At 56.6% G+C, this 23127-nt stretch overlaps 1 protein-coding gene across 1 annotated transcript; it reads right to left on the minus strand.

Moving 5' to 3' along the window:
• Positions 1-592: 592 nt before the first annotated feature.
• LOC116956297 (uncharacterized) lies at positions 593-23127 on the minus strand. Its single transcript, XM_032977800.2, has 23 exons — positions 22672-23127; positions 21298-21351; positions 20826-20932; positions 19524-19674; positions 16749-19079; positions 15988-16305; positions 15306-15413; positions 14511-14597; positions 12984-13102; positions 12211-12415; positions 11462-11578; positions 10134-10375; positions 9683-9866; positions 8449-8592; positions 8222-8326; positions 7412-7793; positions 6878-7015; positions 5812-6164; positions 4708-4881; positions 3294-3386; positions 2883-2968; positions 2303-2471; positions 593-1767 (listed from the first exon to the last, which is right to left on the minus strand). Exons 2-23 carry the CDS (start codon positions 21343-21345, stop codon positions 1657-1659), a joined length of 5772 nt encoding a protein of 1923 aa, XP_032833691.1. The 5' UTR covers positions 21346-21351; positions 22672-23127; the 3' UTR covers positions 593-1656.

Raw genomic sequence — 23127 nt, forward strand, 5'->3', positions numbered from 1 at the left:
GGGTCAGGGTAAGTGGAAGGTCAGGTCTGGTGATGAGATCTGGCTAGTTGGGTAAAGTTGAGGCTAAGCGGCAGCGACGAGTTTCCTAGCTGGTGAGCATTAAGGGCTCCGTGGTTGGTTGGCCTCCTCCTCCCCATTGGGGGCACACACACGGACTTCTCAGTTTATGTCCACACATTCGTGCCCGGTGTTCAGAGGTCCCGCGGCCTCTCTTGGCTGTGGCCTTCACCCCCAGAATTGGAGGTGTCTGGGCCGGTGGCATAGCGTGACTAGCATGGGCCCCAGTGCAGGGCATGTCCTTCCGCAGTACCTACGGTTAGCACGGTTGGCTACGTACGGGGCGCCAAAGAAGTTCAACGTACGTACGTCAAATATCTCCCCCCCTTCACAGCCCGGAAACCTGCGTCTATGGGGCCCGTGGGCCCTGATGCAGATGCACCGCCTACCCACTCGATGACCACGTCAATGGTCTGGCGCCAGCTACCCCTCTTGCCACACCTGGGCCACACGAGAGTCGTGGACTGGCGCTTACAACTCTCGCCCAACTCGCACCACTTCAGCCAAGGGAAAATCAAGACAGTGCACAGCCACGCCTTGGCAAGTTGTTTTAAATAGTTTAGAAACACCGAAACAACACGGGTAAGCAATTATAAAAACAACAACACAACAGTTGTACACGTTACTATATATATACACACAGTGCAAGGTATTGTGCTCTCAACGAGCGAAATGAAACGGACGTCGGTGCAGCTGGCGTCTTTGCGTAGGGGCGGCGGCTCCGGGTGAAGATACAAACACTACCCTCACTCGCTCAAAACTCGCGCAGTACGGAGTGAGGCACCTTCAGCTGCGTGGAGCCACCATCCAAGACACGCGGGGAAGAAGCGGGAGGTTTCGGCGGGACGGGCGATTAGAGATATAGGTGATGTCGGGTTGGTATAGGAGACGTGGGTAACGTGGAAAGGCATAAGAGATGGTGGTATGTTTAGCACGTAGGCTTTCGCGACCAATATCATCCATAATGGAGGATCGCGTAAATGTCGTTAAAACCCACCACCACCCAACACAGCCAACTAGTAAGGGTTGTCACGTAACAACCCTTACTGACAACCCTTACTAGTTGGCTGTGTCGGGTGGTGGCGGGTTTTAACAACACATTTATATATTTACGCCATCTAACCCAAAAAAACGCTCTATTATAGATGGTGGTATGTATGTACATATGTTGCATTTATTTCGCACCGTACATAGACAACCGTGCTAATCGGAGGTGCGGGGGAAGGACGAACTACAAAAAGCAGCTCTAAAGAAATGAGTTTTCAATCTCGATGTACAAGTGCCCAGCTCCCAATGGCTTCCTAATATTAGAAGGAAGAGCGTTCCAGACGGCCGCAAAAGCGCATCTGAAAGCGCGCGATGCGGTGACCATACACTCCACCCGTGGTGTGGGTGGTGTGCATGATGGTAGTGCGGGTGGCGTGACCTTATGAGCTGCGTGGGTGGTTTGAATATTGTGGGTAATATTAGCGGTGCGCATGGTGTGGGTGCCCACTGAAGGCACCCGAGGCGTGGGTGGTGCCTACATAGCGTGGGCGGCGTGGGAGGCGTCGGCGGGAGTTGAATGGAACGTGGCGGGGGTCACGGGAACGCGGGAGGCTACGCGACGCGACCGCCCTCCGCCTCGGCCCGGCTCGCCCTCCTCTCCCGCCAGGTCCGCACAAACCTTCTGAACGCTCTGCGTCGCCTCTCCGAGCACGCCGTCAGCGTCTGCAATGCAAAACGGAGACACGTGGGCGCGTCCCCGCCGCCCGACGCGACATCGCCAGTTCGCCACGCGCCAACACGAAACGCACGCTACTATACGGACATGTACGGCCCTTTAGTTAAGCGACTGCTGAATGGGGGCCTCCCCCATGCGTTGCGCGCGTTCTACCGCGTTGCACGCCGTGTGCGTTCCAGAGGGCGCGTTCCACGACGTTGTGCGTCTTGCACAATGCGGTGCACACGGACCGTGGCTGTTGGTTAACCGTAACATCACCACGCTGGTGGTCAGTGCAGGTCGGAAACGACGTAGGAGCATAGACGTTGGAGCGCCACCTGCTGACTGCCACGTGGTGCAAGCCCCCACAACTTCTGCCCCTCCAAAAACTATCCAGGATCAAACCTGCTTAGCTTTCCAAAATCGGGCGTATTCATAAAAACGGTAATGCAGCAGGTGCGTGACAATCGTAGATCTCGTATCGTGGATGGGGGAGGGGGGGAGGAGGGGGATATGTCGCGGTGCCGTGGGGCGACGACCCACCTGCCTGGCGGCACGCAGCGCGCCGCGCCGGTACAGCACGTCCTCCGAGTGTATCACGTAGAGCATGCGGAACGAGCGCGGGCGGAAGGAGCAGCGCAGCCCCTCCGAGAAAACCACGCGGCTCCCACCGGGCGGGGGGCGGGGGCGTGACCCACCCGCCCACAGGTTCCTGGTGGTGCACGGCAGCAGCGGTGAGGGACACCTCCCCCGCATAGGCTCAACAGACTGCTGGGGCAAGTGCGAGCACCAATGAAGGCCGGAATGCCACCAGGTACTAATTTGAGGCTGAGTCGACCTAGAGGAGGCCCAGAACCGTTTCAGATAATCGTCACCGGTGTTGGCCGTGAGCGGGAACCGTAGCGCAGCGCGCTAACCGCTATATCACTCCGCACACACACACAGTGTAGCACACACACACTGTATAGTGCACACACACACACACATTGTAGCACACACACACATACACTGCGTAGCGCACACACACACTGTGTAGCGCATACACACACACATTGCGTAGCGCACACACACACACTGTGTAGCACACTGCGCGCGAGCACTGGGTGTGTGAGCGGTCCCCGACCTCCCGAGGAAGACGGGGGCTCGCGAGGCCACGACGGGGGACGTCTCCACGGAGCCCGCGTAGCGCTGCACGTAGTCGCTCCACTTCTGCGGCGGGAAGTCACACAGAGGCGTTGGACCCACCGCCCTCTCACCGCCATCGACATAACCGACAGACGCCCCATCAACAGAGATAATTATCGGAGATAACTACGTGATGGTAATGGGGGTGGGGGGGGGGGGGTGATCAGCATAGCTTGTTTTTTTTCATCAGTTTATTTAGAATTTCCCCCGTGAGCTAAGAGGCTCTTGAATCGGGTTTCATCAACAAAACAGAAAAACGTTTGCAACAGGTCGCACGCAAAATATAAATACAATAAATGCAACAATGAAAAAAAGTAAACAAATTGAAAACACGTGCGAGCTTGACGACCTGTATTTCCTGCAGGTCGACTGGAGAATCTTCCTCTACATCCAACAGCTCCATAGTCATGAGCACACAGCCGTCGGTCTTCACGAACATAACCTGGGGTCGGCAGACATCGCACACCAAACATGTACAAACACAATAATAATAATAGGGTTTTCCCCCTTTTTTTTCTGGCAACAAAACTGAAACCTTTTTACTAGGATTCATGTCTGCATTAACCACAATACCTGCAGTCAAAATGCAAACAAAAAACATACTATGGTAATATATGATGCATTGTCCTTGAAACTGATTGGTCCACACCAAGGGACGGCTTTCTTTTGAGCCTCGACCCAAACACGCCACATCACGCACATATACACGTCGCACACACCGCACACATATACACAACATCACACACACCGCACACATATACACATCACACACACCGCACACATATACACAACATCACACACACCGCACACATATACACAATATCACACACACCACGCACATATACACAACATCACACACACCGCGCACATATACACAACATCACACACACCGCGCACATATACACAACATCACACACACCGCGCACATATACACATCACACACACACCGCGCACATATACACAACATCACACACACCACGCACATATACACAACATCACACACACCGCACACATATACACAACATCACACACACCGCGCACATATACACAACATCACACACACCGCGCACATATACACATCACACACACACCGTGCACATATACACAACATCACACACACCGCGCACATGTACACAACATCACACACACCGCGCACATATACACGTCCTCGCACACACACACACACAACATCGCACACACACACACATATACACGTCCTCGCACACACACACACACACATATACACATCATCGCACACACACACACGTCGCACATATACACATCACACACACACACACATATACACGTCATCGCACACACACACACACCGCGCACATATACACAACATCACACACACACACACATATACACGTCATCACACACACACACATATACACAACATCACACACACACACATATACACGTCATCACACACACACACACATATACACGTCATCGCACACACACACACACCGCGCACATATACACAACATCACACACACACACATATACACAACATCACACACACACACATATACACAACATCACACACACACGCACATATACACGTCATCGCACACACACACACACATATACACGTCATCGCACACACACACACATATACACGTCATCACACACACACACACATATACACAACATCACACACACACATATACACGTCATCACACACACACACACACACACGTCGCACACGCAACCGCACCGCGCGCCATCGGGTCGCGTGCGCGCGCCCGACCCCCGACCTTGTAGCAGTGCTCGTCGGGCAGGAGGCGCCGCGCTTGCCGCTGGTACGAGGCCTCGAGCGGCGCCCGCACGGCCTGAGAGGCGAGGACCCCCCCGCTCGCGCCGCCCCGGCACCCGTCAAGGTAGAGCGCCAGCACGCCGGCGCACGCCTCGTCGCACACCATGTGCTGAAGCTGCCGTGGTGGGGTGGGGCGGTAGGGGGGAGAGGAGGAACGGGCGTCGGTACCGCGCGGCGCGATTCGCGGAAATTGGCACGGTTGGCGTGCGGGACGTCCCGGGCCGCGCGGTTGCCGCAGCACGAGACGGCAACGCGGGGCCACGCGGGGCACGACGAGACACAGAACGTGACGCGCGTGGCAACACGTGACCCACAACGCTCACAGCCAACCCGCATCCTTTCGCTCGGCACACTTCGACCGATACGAACGTTCGCAAAACTTCACGTCCACGCTCGCACTCTTACACGAGACAAAGATCCCCCCCCCCCGTACGGCCTTGAACAGAGTTATTGGGGCAAGTGCTGTTAGCGAGCGCTTTATACGAAGGCCCGCATGGCACACGAGGGGGGCGGGCGAGTGGCCAACACTACGCTCGGCCGCCTTTGTCTCCCCACTGTTCATGTGTACACACCGCACCAGGTACTCATTTAAGGCTGAGTTGACCTAAGGGAAGCCCAGGACCGCAACTGTTATTGGTCGTCAGCGGGAATTGAACTCGGAACGCCGGGTTCGTGGATCAGTATGCCAGACGCTGCGCCACCGCCAACCGCTGCACCACGCTGGCGAGAGGTTAACTCCCTCGCCTGGTATACAGGAGGTCCTGGGTGGGATCCCGACCCTGATGCTTGGAGTCTGCGTGTCTCTCTCCCCGTGGTCGCGTGGATTTTTCTCCGGGTCCTCTGGTTTTCCCCCTCCGCATTGAGAATCAACATCACGTGTATTTAGCTGCTGCTATAAATTTCCACGTGACAAGCCACTTCGTTGAGCGATCATTTGTGGCCAGGTCACTCCTGAAAAAGGGCCAATAGCTCAGCTTACTCGGTAAGAAATTTTTTTTTTTATAGTTTAACAGCTTACAGTTCCTACGCTCGCCCTCACGGTCACCTGGCGGCAGGCGTTCTGCAGGAGGCGGTCCATGCTGTAGGCCACGTAGGCCGTGACGCCGTAGGACTCGCGCAGCCGCTCCTCGTACTCGGGCGCCTCGAGCTGCCCGTCCACCAGGTCGCGCACGTGCCGCAGGAACACGCCGTAGTGTCCGTCCGGCGCGTCCGGGGCCGTCGTCGACGCGGGGCCGCACGGCTCCGCCGGCTCCGCCGCGGACGAACGACGGGTCCCCTCCCCGGCGCTGCCGCCGACGGCGGCGACGGCGCCGCCGTCTCCGGCACTCGCCCCGTCCCTGTCGGCGCCGCCTCGGTCAGCGTCGTCCCGCCGCACTTCCCTCTGCTCCCTGCTGAGGCCTGGCGCAGTGGGAGATGGGGCGGAGGTCACCAGCGGCAGTGGCGACAGAGCAGAGCGGCGCCCCGGGGCCCTGTAAGCGTGGCATCGCGCGGCCCAGCTCTGCTTATTGCGTTTAGTTTGTTGTCCTTCCCCCGTGCACCTCCGATTAGCACGGTCGGCTATGTACGGTGCGAAAGAAGTTCAACTTACATACGTTTCTCTCCCACGGACGCGTCTGTACCCATAATACAGGTTTTTTTTGGGGTAGATTGCGTAAAAAAATGTGTGTCGTTAAACCCGTCCACACCTGACACAGCCAATTAGAAGGTTTGTCACGTAAACAAAACGTGCCAATTCGTCATGAGTACAGCACACCGGTGTGTTGGAGAGCCAAGACACAACATTTACAATCTGAGTACGACGTTTCGCTAGCAATTACAACCAGCTTCATCAGGCTACAGCCAGATTTGTGGAGAAATCCTCCTCTTGTTTCGTTCCTGTGTCTGGAACCGCCCGTGCGTGTACGTGCGTGTGTGTGGTGGTCACTCAGTCATCTCAGGCAGTCAACCCGCGGCACCTGCGTCCGTTCCGTGACCTCCCGCCAGCGGGCGTTCAAAACTTCGCGTGCCCTTAAAGTGCACCTAGCCTGGCACAAGCGCCGTGGTGACGCCGCCGCAACCTGGTGGCGAACGGCGCCTGTCGTCGTTGTTGTTGGTGGTGGCCGGGGGCGTACCGGGCGTGGCGGTGCTCGTCTCGGAGCGGATGGCGAGCAGGCGGGCGCACAGCAGCTGGTGGAGGCGCAGGAAGACGTACCAGCTGGTGTTGGCGAACAGCAGCGTGTACACGCCGTCCACAGCGCTCAGCTCGCGAGCTGCGGGGACGCGGGGACACGTGAGAACGCACGCACCGACGGGCGGAGAGACACGGAAGGAGACAAGGGAGGCGTGGGCAAGGCGTCTCGAGCGAGACGGCCGTACAAGCACGCAGGGTGCCCGGTCGGACCCAGCGTGCAGGCACCGGGACCCAGGCCACAGCAGCTCCCCTCGGTCGCCGTTAAACGCGCACGGCGCGGCGTGGACAGCTTGCCGCCATAGGCAATACTATCGATCGTGCAGTCGATGCAACGGCACTGTGGCCCGTGGGCCGGAGAATCCTCTGCACCGGGCTACGGACAGGTGGGGGAAGTTGCCCAGGAGGCCCCATTACCGTCCCTTGCACCAGGCCCACAACGCCAGCCACGGCTATCAGGCCGCTGCCCGCCACTCACCCTGATCCAGGGAGCTGGTCGCAAAGTCTCCCTCCTGCTCCGCGCTGGTCCCGCTGGCCCTTCGCTGCTCCGAACTGGCACCTCGTTGCTCCGGGACGTTCCCTCGCTGCTCCAAGTTGGCTCCCCGCTGCTCCCCGCCGGATCCTCGCTGCTCGCCGGCGTCGCGCGCGGCTCCCCCGTCGGACGCGGTGGGGCTGGGCCGCTCACGGAGGCCGATGGGCCGCTCTCCACGCTCCACCATGCGGCACCGGCGCTCTTCCCGACACCGCCCGTCTTCGCCGCTGCCGGCGCCCTCGGCCTCCCCTGCTCCACTGCCGCCACTGCCGCTTCCTCCAGCAGCAGCACCAGCCGCCTCCTCCTCCTCATCCTCGTCACTGTCATCCTGTCGGAGCGTGGAACAGTGTGAGAGGGCGATGATGATTATTGGAGCGGACTTAGTCTGGGCTCTCCAGTTGCCTGGTTGGGCCAGATGGCCCAATCCTGGCTAACTGGCTCAAAAAATGTACAAACGAAACTAAACTATTGATAGTAGTGGTGGTGATTACGGTGTGGGTGGTGATGACGATGATGATGGCGACAATCAAGATGATGGTGTGTTGCGGTGGTGTGTAGTGCTGAGTGACAGCGTTGTGTGCCGGCGTACGCCACAGCGCGAGATGGCGGTGCGTCGCTGTGTAACGTGCTGCCGAGTTGACGGAATATGATGATAGCATGCGCCGTTGTCCTATGGCATACGTGACGATGTGTCTGACGATGTGTCCGACTACGTCGCTTGACGATGCACCCGACTCTGGGGGCCTACGCCGTCACCTGTGGGATGAGCGAGGCGTCCGCGCGGGCCGTGAAGAGGACGTCCGGCAGCAGGAACAGGAGGATCTTTGCCGCGCGTCTCAGCTCCGCGCCTCGCAGACCGGCCTGCACCGCGACGCACGAGACGCTCAAGGCTAAGCCAACGGGAGGCTCAGCTTTACACGGAACCCCCCGACGCGTGCCCGCGGCGCACCGGGGGGCACGGCGAGGGCTTTGTACCCTCTCACCTGGTGCCGTGCCTGGTGCAGGATGAGTGCGGCTGCGTCGGGCAGCACGGAGCGGTCGGCATACTCCAGGCACAGGTGAGGCCCTGCGAGCGCCGCTCCTCCGCGCACGGCGCCGACACGCACACCGCCCTGCTGCTCCACACGCTACGCACACGCACACACAGCGCAATGTGACGACACACGCGGACACACACCGCCCTGTGCTCCACAAGCTACACACACAGCGCAGTGTGGTGACACACATAGACACACACCAGTGTGTTGACACGCATGCACGCACACCGCCCTGCTGCTCCACATGCCACACACACACACAGCGGAGAGTAACGACACACATTCAATGCAAACTCACACATGCTCTGCACACCTCACACAACATTCAGTGAGCACCTATAAAAGCTCTCCTTGAGGCCACGTGAAATGTGGAAGGCTTGCTGGGAGGAGGTCACAGGACAGACCCAGGGGTCATGGGTTGACTGACTGAAATGACTGGCAGACGGACCACCACCTGTGCTGCCCTCTGTGCTCATTGTTGCGAGCATCACGCATCCACCCTCTGCTGTTGTTGGAGGGCAGCTACTTCCAACTGCCCAGTAGGGTCCTTCATAAACTTCCTCCACAGAGGCCAATCTTGACACCGCTGGTACCAGTCATCGGTAGGTCCACTAAGCTCCACATCGCATTAGTCAATCTCTTCTCTAGTCCATGCCGCACCCATTTAGCCCCCTCTATCCAGCCAAACAGCAGCTGCTTGAGCATGCGGTGGCTGGGCATGCGGGCTACATGGCCCAACCAACGCAGCCTCGCCTGCCGGAGGAGCTCATCGATGGGACTCTGTCCATATTTCTCTCAAGGGCCTTTGCAAAGACAACGATGCCCCGTATAGCCTGTAACAGGCTGTCGGGGCAAGTGCTGTTAGCGAGCACCTAATGAAGGCCGGCACTGTAGCACACGAGGGGGTGGGTGGTCAGCACCACGCCTGGCCACTTTGGTCTCCCCAGCGGCGATATTTACACACATCGCAACAGGTACTCATTTGAGGCTGAGTCGACCTAAGGGAGGCCCAGGACCGGCTCAGATAATCATCGCCGGTGTTGACCGCGAGCGGGAAATCGAACTCGGGCCGCCAGGTCCGTAGCGCAGCGTAGCGCCAACCGCTCCCTGCGCACAGACTCGCGCGCACCCCACCGTCCCGTCACTCCCGCGCGCTCCCGGCCCGAACACGGCCCCTCACCTCGTCGCGCAGGGCCGTGATCTCGTTGACGAGGGCCTTGGTGCGCAGCGCCTTGGTGTCGGCCGAGCGGAAGGTGATGCCGCGGTGGTCGAGGGAGCGAACCTGGAAGCGCTCGCCCTGATCGCGCCAAAGCCGCGTGAACCCGCGCTGAGCCTCGCGCCACTCGTCCTCGCGCGCCTTCAGCCTGACGAGCACGCGCGCAACAACGCATGCAATGACGCGCACGCGCTGCGACGCTACGCAGCGACGCTACGCAGCGACGCACGCGTCCCGTCGTTTCCACAATCGTCGTTTCACTGTTTTTGCCCATGTTGATCCCCGACTGTGGCGAGTGCGGTTCGTGCTGCGCGCGGTGGCGAACGCAGCACCTCTTCGGCACGTGGGAGATGATGGTGCAGTTCCGTGACGAGCGCGGTGCGTGCCGGGCGCGGTGCGTGCCGAGCGCGGAAACCTCTTGAGCACGTGGGGGATGGTGGCGGCCGGGTTGAGCTTGAGCGCGGCGATGATGTCGGTGGCCCCGCGCTCCCCGTACGCGCGCTGCAGCGCCTTGCGGTGCACCACCTCGGAGGAGCCGCCCAGCGCATCGTCCAGGCGGAAGCGCGCCTGCTCCTCGGCCGGCAGCCGCGCCAGCCGCTTGAGCACGCTCTCCAGCACCCGCACCGTCGCCAGGTTCGTCTCCAGCACCACGTCCAGCTGCACCGCACGCACCGCACGCACCGCACGCACCGCATGCACCGCACGCACTGCACGCCTCGTTCAACAATAATGATCTCGTCAAGGAGCATAGATCATCACACAGCTTTCGGCTAACCGTCGAACAAAGACGGTCACCGCATCGCGCGCGTTCAGATGCTATATACACTACACGATATACTACACAATACACTTTACACTACAATATACACGACACTATACACCACACTTCTGGCCTGCTATTGAGTAAAGACGGTCACCGCATCGCGTGCTTTCAGACGCGCTTCTACGGTCGCCTGGGACGCTCTTCCTTCCGATATTAGGAAGCCATTGGAGCTTTGCACTTTTAAATCATCTATATTGACAAACTCATTTCTTTATAACTGCTTTTTGTGTTTAGTCTGTTGGCCTTTACCCGCACCTCTGATCATCATGGTTGGCCACGTACAGTGATGATATCGATGAAGATATCGATGATGATGCTGATTTACAGCCTTTGGTCAATGCACCTCCTCCCCACGTCGTGCAGGTCACGGGGGTTGTTTGATCGTATTTCACCACGCCGGTCTGTGCAGTTGACTGGACGAGAGAAACCCCGGCCTGGTTATCGTAACGCCGCTGACCCTTCGGTGAACCACGTCCAGGAATTGGAAGTCAGGTCAGAGGGTTCGTAGCGGATTGTGCTGAGCAATGCGCCCAACCGTTCTTCCTCCCTCATCTTCCCCCTCCTTCCCCACGTAAAAGGACGACACAAACGCCCCGCTCGCGGCATCCGACCTGGGTTGGGGGGTCGGTGAGCCCAATCTCCTCCCCTCCTCTAAAGCCAGGAACCACGGAGGTTCGGGACGCTATGTCCGCGAAGTTTCTGCACCCCTTTCCCTGCACAGCGGTTCGTGCTCTGTACCACACTCTTAAAAAATAAATATATATCATACAATAAAGAAGAATATTTTAAAAATTATCACAAAAATACAAGTAAAAATATTCTAATAAAAGTAACAAATAGAATAATAAAAAATTATATAACAAAAAAGGACTGGGCTTGCGATCGTAAGCGGCCGGCGTGTGGCGACGGGAGGCGGTCACCTCGAAGCGCTCATCCTCGCAGCGGTAGATGCTCTCCTCGAAGTGCGTCTTCTTGGAGCTCACGAACGTCGAGTCCTCGGACCACGATGGGAACGATGCCCACGTGTCGTTCAGCACCTGCGCCACCCACCCCACCCCCGCCGCACACACACACAGATAAAGTGCATTTAGCGAGCACTCTATGAAGGCCAGCATGGCACACGAGGGGGATGGGTGGCCAGCATCACGCCAGGCCGCATTTGTCTCCCCAATGCTGATGTCTTATATGCGCCGGGTACTCATTTTAAGGCTGAGTCGACCTGCGTAAGGTGCTCTCTAGCAGCACTTTCCCCGACAGTTTGTTCAAGGCGGTATGGTGGGATATTTGTTTCTTTTTGTGTGCGTAGCGGAAGTGTCGTGGTTAGTGCACCGCACTGCGAACCCGCTGAACATGAGCGATGACTATCAGAACCCGTCCTTGCACTCCCCACTGCGCCACCTTGCTGGGTTTTTCAACCGCCTGCTTCTCTGCTCCCGTCATTACGAGCGCCGTCCTTGTTGTCGATGCGGTTGTGTCGCGGTTGCGTTGTCGTGGGTTGCGTCACTGCACGGCCGCACAATCGTCGTGCCGCTGCGGCTGCGCGATCGTGCGTTTGCGCCGTCACCGAACCGCCGCGGTTCGCGCAGCCAGCCGCTCTTGCGAGTTATCACGAAGCCGCCGTCGCCGCCGCCGCCGCCACTTGGCGGCGGTGCGGTAGCGCGGGCCTCACCTCGCGGCACAGCGCCGTGCGCGTGCTGCTGCGCGGCTGCTCGTACGTCTCCGGCAGGGACCGGTAACTTGGGCCGACGCGCCGACTGCAGCCTCGCGCCCCCGTCTCCGTGGCAACAACACCCGGCACCGCGCCCGAACCCGCACCCTCCGACCGCACGTCCTCCAGGAGGTTCCGCAGCTCCACCAGCAGCTCCGGGAACTTCCTGCTCGCGACGCGACGAGACGGCATGGCGACGCGGTCAACGCGCGGCGTGAACAACGTAGCACGATCAACGCGATGACAACGCAATCGACGCACGTGTCAACAAGTGACCAATGGTGACGCGATGAAGATGACACATGAGGAAAGCAACATGACCAGCACGATAACCAGAGCACCTCATACAGGAGTTCAATGGGAGGTGACGTGGTGTGTGTACTGGTGTTCAGTAGGAGGTGGCTGGGTGTGTCTACTGTTGTTCAGTAGGAGGTGGCTGGGTGTGTGTACTGGTGTTCAGTAGGAGGTGACTGGGTGTGTGTACTGGTATTCAGTAGGAGGTGACTGTGTGTGTGTACTGGTGTTCAGTAGGAGGTGGCTGGGTGTGTGTACTGGTGTTCAGTAGGTGACTGGGTGTGTGTACTGGTGTTCAGTAGGAAGTGGCTGGATGTGTGTACTGTTGTTCAGTAGGAAGTGGCTGGGTGTGTGTGTACTGGTGTTCAGTAGGAGGTGACTGTGTGTGTGTGTACTGGTGTTCAGTAGGAGGTGGCTGGAGGCACGTGGGAGTCACTGACCCCAGGAATGGCCGAGCCATATCCAGCAGTGCCGAGGGAGACACGTGGTTGTGGTTGAAGAGCTGAACACAGCGCAGGAAATTCTCATACACTTCAGGGCTGTGCAGCGCACAGCGCACCTAAACACACGCGCGTGCGCACACACACACACACGAGGCATACCACAATTGACATACTACGTGTAGGCTACGTGGAGGCTACGCGGGGGCTATGTGTAGGCTACGTGGAGGCTACGTGGAGGCTATGTGTAGGCTACGCGGGGGCTATGTGTAGGCTACGTAGAGTCTACGCGGGGGCTATGTGTAGGCTACGCGGGGGCAATGTGTAGGCTACGCGGGGGCTATGTGTAGGCTATGTGTAGGCTACGCGGGGGCTATGTGTAGGCTACGTAGAGTCTACGCGGGGGCTATGTGTAGGCTACGTAGAGTCTACGCGGGGGCTATGTGTAGGCTACGCGGGGGCTATGTGTAGGCTATGTGTAGGCTACGTGGAGGCTACGTGGAGGCTACGTGGAGGCTATGTGTAGGCTACGCGGGGGCTATGTGTAGGCTACGTAGAGGCTACGCGGGGGCAATGTGTAGGCTACGTGGGGGCTATGTGTAGGCTACGCGGGGGCTATGTGTAGGCTACGTGGAGGCTACGTGGGGGCTATGTGTAGGCTACACGGGGGCTATGTGTAGGCTACGCGGGGGCTATGTGTAGGCTACGTGGAGGCTATGTGTAGGCTACGTGGGGGCTATGTGTAGGCTACGTGTAGGCTACGTGGAGGCTACGCGGGGGCTATGTGTAGGCTATGTGTAGGCAACGTGGAGGCTATGTGGAGGCTATGTGTAGGCTACGCGGGGGCTATGTGTAGGCTACGTGTAGGCTACGTAGAGGCTACGTGGAGGCTATGTGTAGGCTATGTGTAGGCTATGTGTAGGCTACGCGGGGGCTATGTGTAGGCTACGTAGAGGCTGCGCGGGGGCAATGTGTAGGCTACGTGGAGGCTATGTGTAGGCTACGTGGAGGCTATGTGTAGGCTAAGTGGGGGTTATGTGTAGGCTACGTGGGGGCTATGTGTAGGCTACGTGTAGGCTATGTGTAGGCTACGTGGGGGCTATGTGTAGGCTACGCGGGGGCTATGTGTAGGCTACGTGGAGGCTATGTGTAGGCTACGCGGGGGCTATGTGTAGGCTATGTGTAGGCTACGTGGAGGTTACGCGGGGGCTATGTGTAGGCTACGTGTAGGCTACGTGTAGGCTACGTGGGGGCTATGTGTAGGCTACGCGGGGGCTATGTGTAGGCTACGTGGAGGCTATGTGTAGGCTACGTGGAGGCTACGTGGGGGCTATGTGTAGGCTACACGGGGGCTATGTGTAGGCTACGCGGGGGCTATGTGTAGGCTACGTGGAGGCTATGTGTAGGCTACGTGAAGGCTATGAGTAGGCTACGTGGGGGCTATGTGTAGGCTACGTGGGGGCTATGTGTAGGCTACGTGGAGGATATGTGTAGGCTAATGGGGGCTATGCGGGGGCTGCATCTCACCCGGTCGAAGAAGGAGATCTCGCGCAGTGTCCCGTGCATCCCGGCAGCTGCCAGACTCGGGTCGCGCAGGCTCGGCATCCTTGGTCGCTGCACCCAACAACAACAAAGACGACGACAATGATGACGACGATGATGACGATGATGACCATCACCGCATCGTGCGGCTGCGAGCCACTACCAGGCAGGTAAAGTTGGGGGTAAGGATTCAAGAAAAAAATCCAATGAGTACGGTGGTGTGTACGTATGTTCACACCACCGTACTCAGGCAACCGCGCTAATCGGAGGTGCGGGGGAAGGACAACTGTGATATAAAGGGTGGGGAAAAATAATGAACATTCACGTCAGTAATCAATCGCCGTGCCTTACAATGCCCTTAATGCAGGAAGGCCTCGCCCAGCCTTTGTCGGTTTGCGTTCTGATCTATCGGGTCACGGACTGGTACCTGTGCTCAAACTGACCGATGCCCGATTGGCTACGTATGGCGCGAAATTATTTAAACATACACACGTACATATTGTTGGGGGCTATGCTGCTCTATCTGCTGCAGGAGGCAGTCTCCTGGGCACCCAAAGTCTCCTCGGGCGCTGATGTTCACCCAACACACCAGAGCAGAGTCACCGTATTTAAGGCTAGATGAAGTGTCAGATGACTCGCTGTCGTGAATGTTATGGGACAGACCCCGATGTTATTGATTAACTGACCGAGATGCCTGGCCGATGCGCCACCCGTGCCCCCCACTGTGCCAATCCTGTTCACGCCCGCAAGCCTCGTGAACCCGCCAACCCGCGCACACACCTTGGTGGCAACTGGCCCCGGCGCTGGTTCAGGCCCTGGTGTTGGCGCTCGCCTCTTGGCAACCACACCGCGGCCGTCGCCGGCGTCCCCAGCCGGCGAGCCCGAGCCCTGGGCACAGAGGGGACGGAGAGACAGGCAGCCGCGCGACCTCCAGTAACAACCTGCGTCCCATTCACTGGTCGCCGGGAAAACTCTGGCCGTGCGGAGCAGAGACCCGGTCGGTACTTAGCTACGCACCTAACACAATTACGCTCAATCAATCAACATATTTAGTTAAAAGCAGATAAGGGCCGCTTGAGACCAGAACATCTCTTTTACAAGGGAGAACTGGGACAAGAAACGTATAAAGTACACGTGATAGTAGGTCCATAATACAGGGTTTTTTTGGGGTTAGATTGTGTAAATATATAAATGTGTCATTAAACCCGATCTAACCCAAAAAAACCTCTGTTATGGATGATAGTAGGTCAAAACAATATCATACCCGATCCCGGTGTTAAACAATGACGATCAAACGCAGTCGTACGTAACATTAAGTAACTAACAATTAAGCAGTGACTGAGTGCAACACCCTGTTGAGAAGTAGCCGACAGGAAAACTGTGATAGGGGCAAGGTCATCGCACGGCTGTTTGGCCGGGACAGTCAAGTTAGTCCGAACGAAAAGACACGGGCACCACTCACCTGGTCAACTTGCAGAAACTTCTTTAACTCAACGAGGAGGTCTTCCTCGCCCTTGAGCAGCTCGCACAGTTGGGCGCACACCTCCCGGCGAGACAGCGCCTCGCACCGCTCACCCTCCCACTCACCATCGCGGTCACCCTCGCTCTCATCGCCGTCGCCACCGCCACCCGCACACTCAACCTCACCCAGGCCTTCACCTTCGCCATCGGGCACGGTCTCCCGCACGCCCCCAGGCACCTCGTCCCCATCGCACTCACGCACACCGAGACGCGCATCGCAACATGGCGCACCCTCCTCACGTGACGCATCCCACTGGTTCTGCAGGACGCGCACAAACACACACGCAATTGTGCTGCGTCAACGCAAATGCCAACCTGTACGCACGCTACAAAAGTCTGCGCATGTGTGTGCGCGTGTGCACAGTGGGGAGCGGTAGTGTGGCGGTTAGCGCGCTGCGCTGCAAACCCGGAGACCCGAGTTCAATTCCCCTTTATAGCCAACACCGAGTGACAATTATCTGAACTGGTCCTGGGCCTCCCCGTAGGTCGACTCAGCCTCAAATGAGTACCTGGAGCGGTGTGTAAACATCGCCACTAGGGAGACAAAGGCGTCCGGGCGTGGTGCTGGCCACCCACCCCCTCGTGTGCCGTTCCAGTCTTCACAGGCGCACCTCGCTAAGAGCACTTGCCCCAACAGTCTGTTAAGGCTATACGGGGGATCTTTGCCTTTGCGTACGTTTGAGCCGCGTGCGGTGTGCGCACCTGATGGGTGTGCAGCACGTGCAGGAAGCGGCGGCACACGTCCGGGCGGAGGAGGAATCGCGCCTTCACCGCGCTCACCAGCGCCGCTGCCGCTGAGAACCCGGAGGGACGCGAGCCGGAACCATCAGCTCCCTCCTCCCCGCGCACAACCGCAGCACCACCTCCCTCTACAACCATAGATGCGCTACTGCTTCCCTCCGCCCTCCTACATACACTACCACGACCATCACTGCTCCTGTGTAGACTACCGCCTCCCTCCACAGATGCGCTACTGCTTCCCTCCGCCCTCATACATACACTACCGCTACCATCACTGCTCCTGTGTAGAGTACCGCCTCCCTCCACAGATGTGCTAGTGCTTCCCTCCGCCCTCATACATACACTACCACCGCCATCACCGCCCCTATGTAGACTACCGCCTCCCTCCACAGATGTGCTACTGATTTGCTCCGCTCTCACACATACACTACCGCTACCATCACTGCTCCTGTGTAGACTACCGCCTCCCTCCACAGATGTGCTACTGGTTTGCTCCGCTCTCACACATACACTACCACTACCATCACTGCTCCTGTGTAGACTACCGCCTCCCTCCACAGATGTGCTACTGGTTTGCTCCACTCTCACACATACACTACCGCTACCATCATTGCTCCTGTGTAGAGTACTGCCTCCCTCCACAGGTGTGCTACTGGTTTGCTCCGCTCTCACACATACACTACCGCTACCATCACTGCTCCTGTGTAGAGGACTGCCTCCCTCCACAGGTGTGCTATTGGTTTCCTCCGCTCTCACACATACACTACCACTACCATCACTGCTTTTGTGTAGAGTACCGCCTCCCTCCACAGATGTGCTAATGCTTCCCTCCGCTCTCACACATACACTACCGCTACCATCACTGCTCCTGTGTAGAGTACTGCCTCCCTCCACAGGTGTGCTAATGCTTCCCTCCGCTCTCACACATACACTACCGCTACCATCACTGCTCCTGTGTAGAGGACTGCCTCCCTCCACAGGTGTGCTAATGCTTCCCTCCGCTCTCACACATACACTACCACTACCATCACTGCTCCTGTGTAGAGTACCGCCTCCCTCCACAGATGTGCTAATGCTTCCCTCCGCTCTCACACATACACTACCGCTACCATCACTGCTCCTGTGTAGAGTACTGCCTTCCTCCACAGGTGTGTTACTGGTTCCCTCCGCTCTCACACATACACTACCACTACCATCACTGCTCCTGTGTAGAGTACTGCCTCCCTCCACAGGTGTGCTACTGGTTTGCTCCGCTCTCACACATACACTACCACTACCATCACTGCACCTGTGTAGAGTACTGCCTCCCTCCACAGGTGTGCTACTGGTTTGCTCTGCTCTCACACATACACTACCACTAGCATCATTGCTCCTGTGTAGAGTACTGCCTTCCTCCACAGGTGTGCTACTGGTTCCCTCCGCTCTCACACATACACTACCACTAGCATCACTGCTCCTGTATAGAGTACTGCCTCCCTCCACAGGTGTGCTAATGCTTCCCTCCGCTCTCACACATACACTACCATCATTGCTCCTGTGTAGAGTACTGCCTCCCTCCACAGGTGTGCTAATGCTTCCCTCCGCTCTCACACATACACTACCGCTACCATCACTGCTCCTGTGTAGAGTACTGCCTCCCTCCACAGATGTGCTAATGCTTCCCTCCGCTCTCACACATACACTACCGCTACCATCACTGCTCCTGTGTAGAGTACTGCCTCCCTCCACAGGTGTGCTACTGGTTTGCTCCGCTCTCACACATACACTACCACTACCATCACTGCTCCTGTGTAGAGTACCGCCTATCTCCACAGATGTGCTACTGGTTTCCTCTGCTCTCACCCTATCACTTCCATCACTGCCACAACATAGACTGCCACCTGCCTTCACAGATGTGCGAATGCTTTCCTCCACCCTCACACACTCAATACCACCACCATCAGTTCCCCCATGTAGACCACCACCTCTCTCCCCGCCTACTGCTGCACCGCCGCCTCCATCACGGCAAACACCTGTGCTACCTTCATCGGGGCGACCTGCACCTACGCTGCGTGAGCCTGCACCACCCAGGGCTTTATCAGGAGGCACAGCTGCAACTACTGCACCACTGCCGGAGGCTGCGATGCTCAGCAGCATGTCCCCGCTTTGTGTCGCTCCCAGCCTCGTGTCTCCCGACTCCACGCTCTCGTCTGCTGCGACGCCCATGCCTGCTTTCTCTCCCGTGCCGCTGCTGCGCCCGTTCCCTTTGAGACGCACGCCACCGCCTCCCGGACTCGGCTTCACCGTCACGTCCTGCATCACAAACCACGGTGGCAGCGCGGTTCAGGCAGGCATCACGTTGGCACCACAGAAAGCAACACGTCACAAAGGGCATACACCGCGACGCAGTGTGTCAGGACGCAGGGCGGTGTGCGAAAACGACACGACCAGGCGGTACGAAGTCACGTAACACTGCAATGCTGTGTGCAGTCTAATGACTAGTGGAGTCACGTGACACCACGACGTCTGGTGGAGTACAATGATGCCAATGTAATGGAGTCGTTTAAGGAACGGCCACTTTTCCTAGTCACATGACACGACGGTGTGGTCATGTGACCTCACAATGTGTACTTACAGGACACCACGATGTCGCGCGTAGTCGAATTATGTCGCCTATTGGGAGTCGTCACGTGACCCCACACAGTGTGGAGTCACGTGACCCTGCGGAGCTGTGAGCAGTGTGCTACGTGGAGTCACCCGTGTTATCGTCGTCGCCATCGTTGGTTTGGTGCGGCCCGGGTCACGTGGGCGGTACGAGGGCGGGAGGAAGGAGTTAAACGCAGCGATGAGGTCGGCGTGCCCGGCCAGCACCGACGCCACTCGCGCTAGCGCCACGCACGGGTCCACGCTGCACACGGCATCCACGCGCGGCACACGCACACGCGCAGTGCTGTGTGTAGCAACGCATATAACGTAGCACACGTGGCGTGAACAACATGCACAAAACTTAGACAAAGATCACCTGTACGGCCTTAATAAACTGTTGGCAAGCTGTTAGTGAGCACCTATGAAGACCGACACAGGCACACGAGGGGGTGGGTGGCCAGCACCAAGCCTGGCCGCCTTTGTCTCCCTAATGGCGATGTTTACGCATCGGATAAGGTACTCATTTTAGGCTGAGTCGACCTAGGGTGGCCCAAGTCTGGTCTAAATAATTGTCGCTGGTGTTTTGACCAAGAGTAGGAATATAACTCAAGTGACCGCGTTCATAGTGCAGCTGTTAGTGAGCAAGCTGTTAGTGAGCACCTATGAAGACCGACACAGGCACACGAGGGGGTGGGTGGCCAGCACCAAGCCTGGCCGCCTTTGTCTCCCTAATGGCGATGTTTACGCATCGGATAAGGTACTCATTTTAGGCTGAGTCGACCTAGGGTGGCCCAAGTCTGGTCTAAATAATTGTCGCTGGTGTTTTGACCAAGAGTAGAAATATAACTCAAGTGACCGCGTTCATAGTGCAGCGTGCTAACCGCTACACTCCTGCTCCTCACAGCTCACATGCACAAACACTCCCGGCTTCTGCACACGCGCAACACACTCATCAATGGCACTGTTCAAACGTTCGCAATGCGGGACGCACCTGAAAAATAATACTGGGATTGAGAGTCTTTCCCGGGTAAGTTAAGCACAGATATTATTATTATTGCACCCAATGTTGGCCTCAAAACCCGTAACACCCAAAAACCCACACGTTGGTCTCATGGCCACTAAAACAGGTATTCTTGATTCTTTCGGTAAAGTCACGTAGATAGAAAACAAAAATCAACATTAAAAGCAAAAAACCCACGACGTTTCGATCGCAACGCAAGCGGTCTTCTTCAGGTGGAGAGAAAAGGGTGTTTGGAAGCTCAGGGCAAAATTCCAAATGTTGCTTTCTCTCTAAGGGCCCCGTCTCAGTGTTTTCTGGGGCAAGCTTCTCCACCTGGCCGCCCCCCCCACCGCCAACCTACCAACCCCAGTCTCCCCTTGCGGCCCAGCGTGGCCTCCACGCCCACTCGTCACCTGGGAGAGTGAAAGGCCCTCATAGCGTCCTGGAAGGAGCAAAATATGGCCGGCTCCTGCGAGAAACGGCGCTTCACGCGGCACAGGACCTCCAGAGCCTGCTCCACCTGCACCACACAGCAAAAAAACACAGACCCCCCCCGTGTAGCCTTAAAAGACCGTAGGGGCAAGTGCTGTTAGCGAGCACCTATGAAGGCCGGCACGGCACACGAGGGGGTGGGTGGCCAGCACCACGCCCGACCGCCTTTGTCTCCTTAGTGGCGATGTTAACACACCGCACCAGGTACTTATTCGAGGTTAAGTCCACCTAGGGGAGAGCCAGGATCAGTTCACATAATCGTTATGGGTGTTGGCCGTGAGCTGGAGTGGAACTCCGGTCGCCGGGATCGTAGCGCAGCGTGCTAACCCTGCTACACTACCGCTCCCCAGATCACACCCTGCACACACACACACAAGTTTTGAGAATCCTTACCTCCAGGATGGGCGGTGTGGACGCGATCTCGGTGGCCTCAGACTCCATCCTCTCCTGGAGACACGGTCACCACGGAAACGTATCACCCCGGTTACACAGTAGCCATGGAGACATGGTAATCAGTGACCATGGAGATGTATCACCGTGGAAACAATAACCACGGAGGCACGGTATCCATGGAGATGTATCAATACTGTGACAAGGTAACCGTGGTGACATGGTAACCATGGTGACAAGGTAACCATGGAGACAAGGTAACCATGGTGACAAGGTAACCATGGAGACATGGTAACCATGGTGACAAGGTAACCATGGAGACATGGTAACCACAGAGACACAGTAATGAAAACAAATAATGTAGATGACGCCACCATTCAGCAGACAGTCTGGGGGCAGACCATGGCATCCCACCTGGATGATCCAGTCCCGAGTCTATACACTAAGAACTATTTTTTTTATTTTACCAGGTAAGGCCCACTGAGCTATACAGCTCGTTTTTCAGAAGCGACCTGGCTGCCACAAATGAAAGTTTAACGAAGCGGCTTATCGCGTGGAAATGTATAGCAGCTCAACACTCCAAACGCGTGATGTTGATTCTAAAAGTGGAGGGGGACAACCGGAGGACCAGGAGAAAATGTTTATTATATTGAGGTCGCCCTCAATGTTTATAATGTTTATGTTTATTATATTGAGGTCGCCCTCAATGTTTATGTTTATTATATTGAGGTCGCCCTCAATGTTTGTTTATTATATTGAGGTCGCCCTCAATGTTTATAATGTTTATTATATTGAGGTCGCCCTCAATGTTTATGTTTATTATATTGAGGTCGTCCTCAATGTTTATGTTTATTATATTGAGGTCGCCCTCAATGTTTATTATATTGAGGTCGCCCTCAATGTTTATGTTTATTATATTGAGGTCGCCCTCAGGGTTTATAATGTTTATTATATTGAGGTCGCCCTCAGGGTTTATGTTTATGTTTATTATATTGAGGTCGCCCTCAGGGTTGAAAATGTTTATTATATTGAGGTCGCCCTCAGGGTTTATGTTTATTATATTGAGGTCGCCCTCAGGGTTGATAATGTTTATTATATTGAGGTCGCCCTCAATGTTTATGTTTATTATATTGAGGTCGCCCTCAGGGTTGATAATGTTTATGTTTATTATATTGAGGTCGCCCTCAATGTTTATTATATTGAGGTCGCCCTCAGAGTTGATAATGTTTATGTTTATTATAGAGGTCGCCCTCAGGGTTTATGTTTATTATATTGAGGTCGCCCTCAGGGTTTATAATGTTTATAATGTTTATTATATTGAGGTCGCCCTCAGGGTTTATAATGTTTTATTATATTGAGGTCGCCCTCAAGGCTTACTTGAGATGGCCGTCGAGAAGGAGACGCAGCGGCCTGGACGGGCTGACGGCGACTGACACGGACGACGTCGTCGTTTGAGCAGCTGCCCAGCGAGGCGAGATGGGCTTTAGCAACAACAACAACCACCACAACAACAGCAACAACCACCACCACAACAACAACAGCAACAACCACCACCACAACAATCGCTGTTTGAAGTTGCGACACTAAGGGGGTAGGGGGGGCGATCTTTAAGCGCGCATCGACTGCGGCTCAAGAGGTGCGAGAGATGCGGGCCAAGACGGCTCACTTACACGGACAGACACCACACTTGCACGGACAGACACCACACTTACACGGACAGACACCACACTTACACGGACAGTGACCACACTTACACGGACAAGACGGCTCACTTACACGGACAGACACCACACTTACACGGACAGACACCACACTTACACGGACAGACACCAC

Source organism: Petromyzon marinus, chromosome 64 (genome assembly GCF_048934315.1).
Source record: "Petromyzon marinus isolate PM22_M1 ecotype Great Lakes invasive population chromosome 64, UKy_Petmar_22M1.pri1.0, whole genome shotgun sequence".
Lineage (NCBI taxonomy): Eukaryota > Metazoa > Chordata > Hyperoartia > Petromyzontiformes > Petromyzontidae > Petromyzon > Petromyzon marinus.

Coding starts and splice junctions, on each gene's coding strand:
- LOC116956297 (XM_032977800.2), bottom strand. CDS start 21,345: ATGGAGTCTGAGGCCACCGAGATCGCGTCCACACCGCCCATCCTGGAG. Junction 14,598..15,305: donor CGGGGCCAGTTGCCACCAAG/GTGTGTGCGCGG, acceptor TGTTGGGTGCAG/CGACCAAGGATGCCGAGCCT. Junction 7,016..7,411: donor GACCAGCTCCCTGGATCAGG/GTGAGTGGCGGG, acceptor GCGTCCCCGCAG/CTCGCGAGCTGAGCGCTGTG.